The 12,641-nt window shown below is 38.5% G+C and overlaps 1 protein-coding gene across 4 annotated transcripts in view; it reads right to left on the bottom strand.

The window, feature by feature from the left end:
• Positions 1-214: 214 nt before the first annotated feature.
• The window catches only part of CERK (ceramide kinase), a 64,743-nt gene continuing 52,316 nt past the window's right edge, over positions 215-12,641 (bottom strand). For all 4 annotated transcript variants that reach the window (XM_025215775.1, XM_025215774.1, XM_025215772.1 and 1 more), the window contains 3 exons: positions 6,934-7,139; positions 4,041-4,249; positions 215-2,950 (listed from right to left, as the gene is read on the bottom strand). In XM_025215775.1, coding sequence (XP_025071560.1) covers positions 2,854-2,950; positions 4,041-4,249; positions 6,934-7,139 — 512 coding nt within the window. In that variant the 3' untranslated portion in view covers positions 215-2,853. The remainder of the gene's footprint in view (positions 2,951-4,040; positions 4,250-6,933; positions 7,140-12,641) is intronic.

Below are 12,641 nucleotides of genomic sequence, written 5' to 3'. Positions count from 1 at the left end.
GATTATCTGGATGGGTCAAAAGAATGTGTTTTTCAGTTACTCCTTTAACATACAAGCTATTCCCTATTTTGAAGATCGGCTCTGTAGATCAAAATTGCTGAAGAGCATGGGTATCAATATTACAAAGGCAGATCAGGCTCTAATCTGTGGAGACAATAGGGTTGTTTAGCACCAATTCATGAAAAAAGAAAACAAGCCATATTATGTATAATATTCCTTTATTTTTCAGAGGGCTTCACATGATCACAAGACAATGTATTTTTCTAATCTTGAAACCAGCAAGATTAAAACCTATTAGTTTTTCCGTCCATAATTTCTACATTGAGACTGTCTTTTGTGAGAGAAAGAGTCCTATTCTACTATGAATCATGATACAAGCAGACAGTACTTACACAGATTTTTTTCTAAACCAAAAGATGTCAAATAATTATATATAGTTCTTCGCTAATGTAATATGCTACAAGGAAAAATATTCAGCTGCAACTACATAGCTTGTCAGTTATTGAACTCTTTCCTATGTTGCACTAGCGCAAATATTTACTTTCTATAGTATGCAACTTCTTTATTCCTTGTAATAAGGTCCTTTAGAATGGAGTTCTTTTGGAAACACCACAAACAGATTCAGGCAGTAGGAGTTCCTAAAAGAGTTGCAATGAATATTCATGACAGGTTTAAGGGATTTTACCTATCTATCCTTGCTTTGCCTGTATTTGAACCTCTTACCTGAGTTAAGAAACTACCTGGGACAGCTAGATAATACTCATCCGTAAGTTCCTAGAAAATGCTCCTAACCAACTACGACTAGATGCCGCAGTGTATCTGCTGGTGAACTGAATGTGCCACATCTACAGTACTGGTGAGCCAGCTGGTGAGCCTCTGCCTGCCCACGGTTCAAAAGAACTTGAGCATGGTTTCCCTCTACAAGCCTATCACTGAACTGGACTGACAGCTTTCACACAGACTTAATGCCTTTATAAAATACTTATTTTTGTAAATAGGATAACAGTATTTTCAGAGAGGTATTTACTTCAAACTATTGTGCTACGCTTTGTAAATGTGGTTTGAAAAATAAAATGTAAATAAGATTTTAAAGTTAAATATGTGTGAACAACCTTGGTCCAATCAATGTTCCAACTCATTCCACTGCAAAACAGGATAAAATAGCACAACTTTTAGAAAAAATCTTCAAGTATTTTTCTGACAGTACATAATGAAAAATAGATCCTAAGCTCTATGGTATTGTATTTTTAAATGAAATTACTTTGTATAAATGTTATGATATACAGCAGGAGAAGAGTGTAGTGATGATACAGCACACCATTAGTAATTACACATTGACTTGAATGTAAATATCTTCAACGAAAAAAGCAACCATCTAAGATAACTGTTCTTTCAAGTGCTTTAGCAATAAAATGAACAGTTATCAAGGTTTAGACAAAACAAACAGATGGGAGAAAAACAGTACAACATAAATTTCAATAAATATATGTAAATACAGTACTGTTAGTTATTCAGACACAAAACAAAAGACATGGAACCTTTTAAAGCAAAGAATACAGTCAGCAAAATGCAGCATAGATAAAGGGTGCTAAATTCTTATCTCTATTACAGAGGTGTAACCTGTCATAATAGGGCAGAATCTGGCCCCAAATCTACACAGAGCACAGGAGTGTTACAATACACAAACTAAATATATATATTTAAATAGTTGCCACATTTCTGTTCAGGATAGTCCATTTTCTTTGCTACAAACAGCAAACAGTTAAGAGACTAATTCGTGAATTCTCAAATGCCAGTTTCTTCCTATGACTTCACATCATGCTATCCTATTTCTAGACCTAACTTTAAAAGTATGTAAAAACCTTGGAGTCAATCAAGTTACATATTTAAGATGAACATACTGACACCTTATTTTGAAGACATTTCACCTTGTAAATAGAATCTCCAAAGGACTGTGCCATTGTCATTCCTGAAGAGGGAAGATTTTTGTATATGCTTTTTGAATATTTTTAAAAATTTAAAACTTGCTGGTGCTTTATAATATATTTATAATCTTTCCCTTGCCTGTGGCTTTCTGGTATTATAAAATGCCCTTGTAAGCTGCTCCCATGATTTATCTGCTGCAGTTTATATATTTGGTAATGTCCAGACAGTTCATAAAACCCATTTAAAATGTTACAGAGGAACATGCAAGGGAGCTTTTATAAATACCCTATGTAAAATAAAATATGATCTATATACAGATGTGCTTTGTATTTACTAAAATATTTCTAAAACTATTAAAATTATTATTTAAAGCCAGGAATGTATATTTGAATTGCATTGATAAGTTGCAAGGTATAGTCCGAATAATATAATGCATTTTATCAAATTTTACCAAAAAAAAAAAAAGGTAAAATGAATGACATTATGTTATTACCCTCCAGGATTTAATCACATGCATTTATAGAATAATTCTATCAAAGTGGCCTTGTCCAATTGACACTACAGAGGCCTCATTTTGATCTACTCCAATCATGTTTTCAATGCTAAGTACAATACTTCATAACACCTACTTATTATTGTAGCACATCCATTAAATTCTCTTTTAAAAATACACTGGACATCAGTCATTGTAAAATGTAAGTCAATTCTTCCTTCCTACCACACATAATTCAGATTAAGCTACTCCGAACTATAACCTGATGATGCACAGAAAATTATAATCCTTAAAAAGTAGGTAGGTGGAATAAAATATTTCTAAAATTATACTGTAAACATCAAAAATAATTTCCAATTTTAAAATATTTATAACAATGGTTGAAATGCATATTTACTCATAATAACAAACTTTTTAACGGCATGGAAGGATATCTATGATAATAGTTCATTTGAACTCGAGTTGTAAGCAGCTTCATCTTTATAGATCTCTATTCCTCTTGCAAAGAGTTTTACTAACTGACAACGAACCCTGCAAAAGCAAAACAAGACAAAACCAAACAGTTATTTGAAATCTCTTTTACTAACAAGGATCCGCATTTTGTATGTCCTAATATGGATTCACTGGGCATTCTAAGCACCTGGACAAAAAGGGCTACTCTGCAGGCCACATAACTCTCTGTAAATGGGAGCAATATAGAAAGTGGAAAAAACAGCTGAATGGTGGAATAGCATGTTCACACCGCACTGTGCTGCCCAGCGAGGAGTCTATGGGAGTCTTGCAAGTAGATGAATTTGATAGATCACAACCTTTTATAAAAGTCATTAATGAAACAATACATGATTCTTGTTTAATGGAGATATTTTATGAAAAGACCTCTGCATTTCTGGTTCCTTTTACCAATTTAAAAAACAATCTCCTACTTTCCAATACTCCCGCTCCTACCAGATTTAATTATGAATAATCTCAAAATGAGGCATATTTGAAGCATACAAATATAGAACCAAAAACATGTCTTAAGATATTTCTATGACTGAAAATATGGCATTAAATAATTAATATAAGGATTTGTCTATGCAAATATTATATAACTTTCTAAAGGTTTAACTAGCTTTGATTGATGAGTGGACTTAGTATCCACTAACCCACTGTGAGGACTGACAGTGCTTTTTGTATCCTTTTTGTCAAATCCTAGGTATGGTGGAAGTTACTAATAACCCTATAAGGTTTTATGTGAAACAGAGAGAGAGGACTGGAATCATCTTTTCTGATCAGTTCTGTTTAGGCACATTTTCATTCAATTTTACTTATTAGTCAAGTAGGCCCATAAGACAACCTGAAATTACCACCCATTCACTGAAATTCTTGTTAGGATTTGATCTGATTCTGCTTTTACATACAATTTAATGAATTCTCTAGTATATAAGGGACATGTTTAAATGTTCCAGTATAATACCTGATTTTAAAAACATTTTATGCCTTAAAACCCCCCCACAAAACCTTTTTAGTAGCTGTCAAATGTTACATAGTCACTTTTTAAAACTTCAAAGACAGGACTTTAAATATCTTAACATGATCCTCTTGCTACATACTGTATATGGAGGGAAAGGCAAATACTCACCTGACTTCAACAGCTGAACTATCCAACGTTTCACCATCACAGTTCCAGGTGCTGTTAGCCAGATTGCAGCAACAGGCTGGATGATCACTGCAGAACTGACCAAAACGTTTCTTTCCTACATCCTTGATATCACTTTCATTGTCTTCCAAGTGCTTTGATGTAAACTGAAACCTCTTCACCCGATAAACATCTACAAATGGGAAGTCAAACTGCAAAGAGGAATTAAAAAAGGACTTTTATAACAGAAAGTTTTCAGTGATGTTTTTCTACTCAAATTTTTCACCTAGGTTAATATAGGAATAGTGATTTTTTAAAAAAATTACACAACACTCATTATTTAATTTCACAGTAAAAATACAGGATGTCCTACTTTCCAGTCCTTTGCTTCACCTCTAAAACACCTCTAACCTCAAATGGCTACCAGTTGTTGCAAGGCTGCAACATCCTATCTCTATGGATAAACTGGGGAAAAGTTTTGAAACTATGGATGAGAAGGGTCCCAAAACTGTTTTATGTTGTATGATATGGTCACAAGGGGGTTGAGATTCATTGCTCTACTAACTTATTTATTGTTCTCCAATTCTTATGCACTGAATTCTCTGAAATCCCATTTCTGCAAGCCCCCTCCCTCTCTGCTGTAGGATTTTCATGAGTAGGCTTTATCCAGAGAAGTCCATGGCAGTATCATCCCGCTATCAGGATCTGGGGAGTGTGGAGAGCTAATAATATGCTCCAGTGGAGTCGCACCTTCTTAACTAGGTAACCCCAGTGGAAACTAGCATTGTAATTACAAATGCCCCAATTATCAAAGACTAACATGATTACATTGAGATTGTAAAAGTGTCTAAAGTGCTTTAAAATAAGCTTTGTACACCAAGGACAAATCAAGTTGCTAGGTACCCTCATATCACAAAAGGCAACTTAAAGAATTAGCCTAAAATGCTTAAAAAGCCATAATAAGGTATGACTCAACTTGATAACTGACAAAGAGTTACGAAAACAAAAAAGTGAGCACAGGAATAGCTAAACATGTAAACACTAGCAAATATCATAATATATAATATTACTGTCTATACTTATACCAAAATACAGGCAACTCAAGAGGTTTAATTTAAATCCATTTCTCTCAGGTTTTATATCATGCTCATCAGCATGGCATCTGAGCACCTAATTCAGTGTTACCCAATAAGAAGCTGCATCTACATGAGATGTTGACTGCGCAGTTGTTACTGCAGTTATTTAGTAGTTGCATACCCAAGTACCAAACGACTGCAGAGTAACCAGAACTACTGTGCAGTAGTGTCCCCGCACGGCTTTGTGGCAACGCTGACTGTGCAGTCACTCATTCCTACTGTGCAGTAGCATCATGTAACAGTTCATGCCCAGCGATGCCACTACACAGTAGTACCAAGCTATTGCACAGTTAGCATCTCATATAGGTGCGGCCAGAGGGTGCTAGACTAATCCAGGGACAGCACAGCAGAGGAGACAACTGGAAAGTGCTCCTGGACATAATCTTCTGGGTCTGGCAGTAGAAAGGACAGAGTGCTGGGGATAACTGTCTGACCCTAGAGTCATTCTGACCCCCCCCAAGGAAAAACGGTTTCTGTAAGGAAGATGGTGGCAGCTTACAACTTGCACTCACCTCCTGCTCATGCTGTGGTTCTTACAGACTTAGGACTGGAAAGGTCCTTCTGCATCACTGAATTTGGTTGTCTGCTACCACAGGCAACCAAATCATAGACACCCTTTAATAAACTGATCAAGCTCCAGTGGAGCTCATGCACACAGGGCTCAGAAAGTAGTTTGCTAGATCAAGAGACTTAGTTCTATAAGCTTGTCTCCATGACCCCACAAAGCCACCAGTGCATGCTTGAGCACTATGTAGCCTTCTGATAAGTGATGGAATAAGGGATAACCACCAGGTAAGGAGTAAAATTGTTAAAAATATAAATCAAAGACAAAATGTGAGATAAGCAAAAAAAGCAAATGAAAACAGAAAGGGGGAGATAGAGAATGGACAAAATAAAAATCATACACAATTATGTTCCAGGGTTTGGTATGAGGCAATACAGGAGTATGTAATAGTAGCTATTAAACTATGGTGGAAAGAGGAGTGAAAACCACAAACAGGTGGAATTATTTGAATTTTTTTATAATAAGGCACATCGTTGATCTGTTCTTCATTCAGTCATCAGAACACGTAGCATTAAAACTGAATGTCTAGCAATCATATCAGTTAATGAGCACGCCAGCAGCTACAGCTAATTCAGCAGAACCTAAGTGCTACAAAAAACATGTTCATTGCTCTTGGAATTCATTCTAAACAGGTGTAGCGGCACAGGAGGAATTTTGGTGTAGGATATATAACTCATTGTTGATTACTTGCTATCACCGAAGTTCTTGTGGAAATCTGCCATAACCAGATTATACTTTGATAACTATGTTCTGTTAAGCTATGTTCTTTATTTAGTTTCTTATGAATGAATTATTCTCCCATTTCCTGTGTTGAACAGTTATATAATACTGCTGTAGGCAGTTTTCCATCCCAGAAGCTAATGCTCTTTAGCATCTGGTGACATGGGCAGACTTGTGTGCACATGCAGGAACTTTGTGATAAAAAGGATTTTAAACAGCGCCCAACAGAAACCACAGAAACATTTTTAGAAAGGACTAATTTAAGTATCAAAATCAGAATTTGGTTAAGATACCATGTTTTATATGAAATATTCTGAGATTTCTGGTGGGCACATGTGGTTGTAATACTTTATCTAATACATCATCCAGTCTTTTCTAATCAGTACTAGCACTGATAATTTGTGCCAGGTAAAAAATTCAATGCGTTCACCTCATACATGCCTTGTTTGTATCACAGCCCTAAGAAAACACATACCTGATCATCCTGGTTTGTATGTCTGACAAGATACCGCAGAAAATTAAATCTGGAGCATTTGCGAACTAGAATGAGGTCAGCAGAGCCGTCAGCCAAGTGAGCTGCTGGTGATAGGCCTTTTGGACTCCGTGGACAAGCACAGCTCATATTTACTGCATTGATAGCTAAAAACTTTCCTTTAATAACTTTCCATTCATCTTCAACCTCTGAAACAGACACAAGAAGCATGTAAGACCCAGGAACCGGAGAAGGATTTAGGAACCACAGTACTTAGCTATTAAGTGCCTGGACCCAGATTTAAGAAAGAGATTTATGTGCACTAGTTGCTTTTTAATCAGAATTTAGGTACCTTTTCTCTAATGTGATTCAGCTAAGTGCTCCATAACTGTTTCTGTATGTGAAGTCCAAGGTGTTTCAGCATAGATTTATGTTCTAGTGCTTAGGTAAAAAAGGGTCGAGGCATTTAGAAGCTATCATGCATGATTGAGATGTGCATGTTATAAGAAATTAAGTGTACCTTAATCCTGAGTTTCCCCCTGTGACTAGCATTTTGCCTGGTTATTAGAGCTTCTTTTAAGATATAAGGATTTGAAGTCACTTTGAGGCCTTAAACCCAAATCGCCCACTTCCTAGAAAAGTGTTTTGACTACTAGGCCTCCAATTCTTATGATGCCTCTCCTGCCAGTGATTTTGAATGGAAGTGGTTGACTGTCATGTTTTGTGTTAAACTCAATGTTCTGGTGTGCACTGGATGAGCTTGGAGCATGCATGTAGGTCATTTAGGTACTGCTCTACCTAACTCCTGCATTTAGAGAGGATTTAAGAGGAGATTGGGCAGGACTCCATGTACTCAGAAGGGAGTACTGCAGGCACCTAAGAGAGGGTTCTTGTGAGTTTAGGCAGCTGCTGAACAGCAAGGCTTTGTACTGCTATTTTGAACTTAGTTGCCAAAACAAGGTTTAAATGACCTTTAGGTGCTTAAGTCCATGTTTTTCCACCTGAGTTAGGTAACACCTTACATTAAGGGATGGCAACTTTTTCCAGCAATGTGCTGCAATGACTCAGTTTGGGTCAAAGGTGAGCTGGCGCTAAGGCACAGCTGCCACCACTTTTCCCTGCCACTTCTCTCGCAGTACAGTACTGCATAGGCAAAGGCCCCACTGCTAAAGCCTCAGTGCTATGGGTGGGATCCAGCCTGTGAACCATAGGCTGCTGACTGCTGCCTTATGTGACCTACTTACCGGATGAGTAAGACTCAACCATTCTTAGCAAGTTTCACCTTCTAAATAAATAGTATAATCCTTTATTGATACATATATAACATGCTTTTTTATTTTACACACACACAATATTATACAAGTATTACAAAGCATTCAAATTTGACATATTTTATATAAACATATCTATTTCCTACTAAGTACCAGATTGATACCTAATCTTCTTTCAAATACTTCTTTGACAATTCTGTCACATGGGTATCAAATTCAGATCCCACAAATTCAAAATTCATGGTCTTTGGCTAGATCCACCAAAAAAGGAGAGAAAAAACAGCACAAGTACAAGAGGAAACTGGGAAGGAATTTTTTTGCAGAATTTTGTTTGATCTACTTTTAACATTCTAGTTTGGATAAACAAGGGATCCACGTGACTTGGATGTTTTGTTTGTTTTTTTCTTTTAAATCAATGTTAATTTTTCTCCATGTCACAATATATATATATTTAAAAAAATTAAAAACCTTTCCTGGCACCTGTAGCTGAATGGGATTAACTAACAGTAAAATCTGTCTCAGTGAATTTATTAGGATTGTAATATTGCACAAACAGCAGAGCAGCTTGTTTTCATCAAGAACAAATTTTGGCATTATCAGATAACTAGATTTTGCTTAATGTGTGGTGTCAGCAGTCCTACTAACAGGAAGCAGTATTCTTTTCTAGAACACTGGACTGTCACAAGATGATGTGTGAAGATACTATCACGAGGAACATTTTTCTAGAGACCTAGAGAAAGCAACGTTATGGAAGACTAGGGTAGAGAATGCCAAAGCACATGTTAAGGAACCAACAAAGAAGGCAGACCTTGATTGTCAAATTCCTGGTTAAGCACAATAACAGACTGTATATATGTTGTACAAATACAACCTGGACAGCTGAATATCATGGGACAATTCTACTAGCAGAGAATCAGTGTTCAGGGGTTCAGCTCCCTAAATAGTTTACTTCGTTACTTACTACCAGGAAAGATCTTAAGTGGGGGTTAGGTGCTGAAGTCAGCACGTAAGGTGAAAATCGGTGACTATATGCACAGTGGGAGGGGGGGCGGGGCCTGAGTTTGCATGCGGTGCCATGCTTAGAGCTGTGCGGCTGGTGGCAGCGGCACAGTGCGGGGTGGTGGTGGGGATGGCTTCGTGCCACCCGGCCACCACCACGCTGCTGCTGCCGCCTGGCGGCCAGCCACACAGCTCCGGGCACGGCTCCATGGCGACAGCGGGAGGTTTTGGAGGCAGTGGCCGTCACCGCCATAATGGGGCCCCAGGGAAGTGGCAGTGCCACGTGCAAACTCAAGCCCCACCCCCTCCCACCCCGCGTATAGTTGAATTCGCGCAAGTTAAATGTGTGTATGATGCGACTGACCTGTATTTTATTCCCAGGTGTGCTATATGTGAGAAAATACGATATTCTCTAACGTATTTTTAAAATTCTGTAATCTAAGGATATTTTCTCTACTTGCACAAATAAAAACTAAGCCAATCATGGAGCTTTTATTCTAACACAGTACCTCATGCCTGTGTTGACATTTTACGGAACAGATCTTTTCCAATTTAGAAAGTAAAGAAGAGCTTAAAACGTCACTTAATGGCCTAGAATGTTCCATTTGCTCTGTAAGTGATTTTTAAAACTTATTATATTATTTAATTTCTTGGATCTTTCCATTAATCAAAGCTCTTGGGCCACTGATCTAAAAGAAATATAACTCCAGCATGCTAAAAAGGTTAGATTGCTACGAAAGCATCAGAGCAGACTCTTGTTCAGTAGGAACTTTATTCCAATTCCTTCTAGAACTGCCCTCTTGCTTCATTTTTCATCCCTTATAAGCTGATTAGTTAGCTAATAATTAATAAGGAAATACAGTTTTGATAAATTCTGATAAAGTGTGCAAATCAATTGTCAAAAACAATTTTCAGTACCAGCTAGTTCTTGGTTAATGACAACCTTCATTTATTGCTGCTTTTTTTGTAAAAAGAAAGCATAATTCAAATCTATTTCAAAATCTGTAAACAAAAGAAAATTTGATGAGGGAAACTGGCAGTTTCTTAGTATTTTAATTTGTCAGAAGGGTAGTGGTTTCTTTCTTTGAATACAGAGCTACTGTCATTAGAGTCAGATTCTTAACTGCATAGAGGTATAGCCTTTAAATCAATGCTCTGCCTGGGTCCCTGCCAAAATGAAGAAAAAAGATGCAAGACACCAAATGCCAGACAGGGTTGAAAATGCTCTTAGAATCATAGGAAAGTAGCGTTGGAAGGGACCTCAGGAGGTCATCTAGTCCAACCCTCTGCTCAAAGCAGGCCCCTCCCCAACTATATTATCCCAGCCAAAGCTTTGTCTACCTAGGTCTTAAAAACCTCTGAGGATGGAAATTCCACCACCTCTCCGGGTAACCTGTTCCAGTGTTTTACTACCCTCCTAGTGAGAAAGATTTTCTTAAGATCTAACCTAAACTTCCCTTGTTGCAACTTGAAACCATTGCTCCTTGTTCTGCAACTGAGAATAGTCTAGCTTTATCCTCTTTGGAACCACATAGTTGAAGGATGCTATTAAAGCCCCACTCAGTCTTCTCTCCTCCAGACTAAATAAGTCCAGTTTCATCAGTCTCTCTTCCTAAGTCACGTCCCCCAGCCCCCTCACCATTTTCAGTGCCCTCCACTGAACTCTCTCCAACTTGTCCACATGTCCACATCCTTTCTGTAGCAGGGAGCCCAGAATTGGACACAGGACTCCAGATGTGTCTTCACCAGTGCTGAATAGTGGGGAATAATCACTATGTTGTCAGCAGTCACTGCAAAAGTGATTGCTGGCAACATTCCCACCAATGCAGCCCAGTATGCCATTAGCCTTCTTGGCAAGAAGGGCATATTGTTGGCTCATATTCAGCTTATTGGCCATTGTAATCTCCAGGTCCTTTTCTGCAGAGCTGCTGCTTAGCCAGACAGTCCCCAATCTGTACCAGTGCATGGGACTGTTCCGTCCTAAGTGCAGGAATTTGCACTTGTCCTTGTTGAACCTCATGAGATTTCTTTTCGTCCAATCCTCGAATTTGTTGAGGTCTTTCTGAATCCAAGGCCTACCCACCAGTGTATCTATAACTCCCCCTGGCTTGGTGTCATCTGCACTCTATGCCATCTTCCAGGTCATTGATGAAGATATTGAACAAAACCAGCTCCAGAACGGACCCCTAGGGCATTCCACTTAATATTGGCTGCCAACTTGACATCGAGCCATTGACTACTACTCTCCGAGTTCGATGTTTCAGCCAGTTTCCTATGCCCCTTCAGTCTATTCATCCGACTTGTAATTCCTTAGCTTGCCTGACAAAATGTTGTGGGAGACCATATCAAAAACCTTGCTAAAGTCAAGGTATACCATATCCACTGGTCTCCCCACATCGACAGAGCCAATCATCTTATCACAGAAGGCGATCGGATTGGTCAGGCATGACTTGCCCTTGGTGAATCCATGCTGACTGTTTCTAATCACCTTCTTTTCCCCTAAGTACTTAGCAATGCATTCTGTGAGGTCCTGCTCCATGACTTTTCCAGCGACTGAGGTGAAGCTAACTGGATCCTCCTTTTTCCATGTCTTAAATATGGCCACTATATGTGCTCTTTTCCAGTCATCTGGGATCTCTTCCAATCGCCATGAGTTTTCAAAGACGATGGCAAGCGGCTCTGCAATCGCTCTTTTGCTATTGAAGTTGCAGAATCCAGGCCAGTCCCATCCCCCATAAAATTAATGAAGACTCCCATTGCCTTCAACAAAACTGGATCAGCTACTCTGTGAGCAAGATCAGATCTCAGTAAAAGGTCAAAACGGGCCAATGACCGTTCCAATTTATACTGTCGATTATCACAAGGAGCTGTATTAGCAGCTGTGGTTCAGAGCAGCATAAGGGCATCCCAGTCCCATCCTGGCAGCAGGAAGTGAGGCTGGCATAGAAGTATGTACACTAGCTCTATGCTACCAGTGAGTGTTAAGACAGTTTTGGTGATTGCTTTAGGCCAGAATCTGCCGGTGCAGATGAATAAATGATTGGAGGATTTATTCATTACATGTAAGGATTAAGGGCTTGATGAGGGTTTGGATCAGACCCTCAGACACCAAACAAGAATAGGATTGGAGGTCGCTATTGTACGTTTGACTACCATTGAGATGGGACTTGCACAAGAACACTGGGACACAGACTAGAGGCTTTATTCCAGTCAATGAAACTGTGTGAATGCACTTTAGGTGGGAATTTAGCTCCAATGAAATTTCAAGGTGTGCCAAACTGATAGAACATGACTAATGGAATAGTTGTATAACATAAAAGAAGAGATGTAGCTAAGAGCAATGTCAGAAAATGCCTTTTGTCAAGTGAGGAGCAAGAGTTTAAATGTATTATAGAAGAAGAAGGGAAGCCAATGTGTAGGGTGAAGAGTAGTATGATTGAA

Source organism: Alligator sinensis, unplaced genomic scaffold (genome assembly GCF_000455745.1).
Source record: "Alligator sinensis unplaced genomic scaffold, ASM45574v1 scaffold1049_1, whole genome shotgun sequence".
Lineage (NCBI taxonomy): Eukaryota > Metazoa > Chordata > Crocodylia > Alligatoridae > Alligator > Alligator sinensis.
Note: the sequence above shows the minus strand (reverse complement) of the source record. Positions and strands in the feature narration are given on the sequence as shown.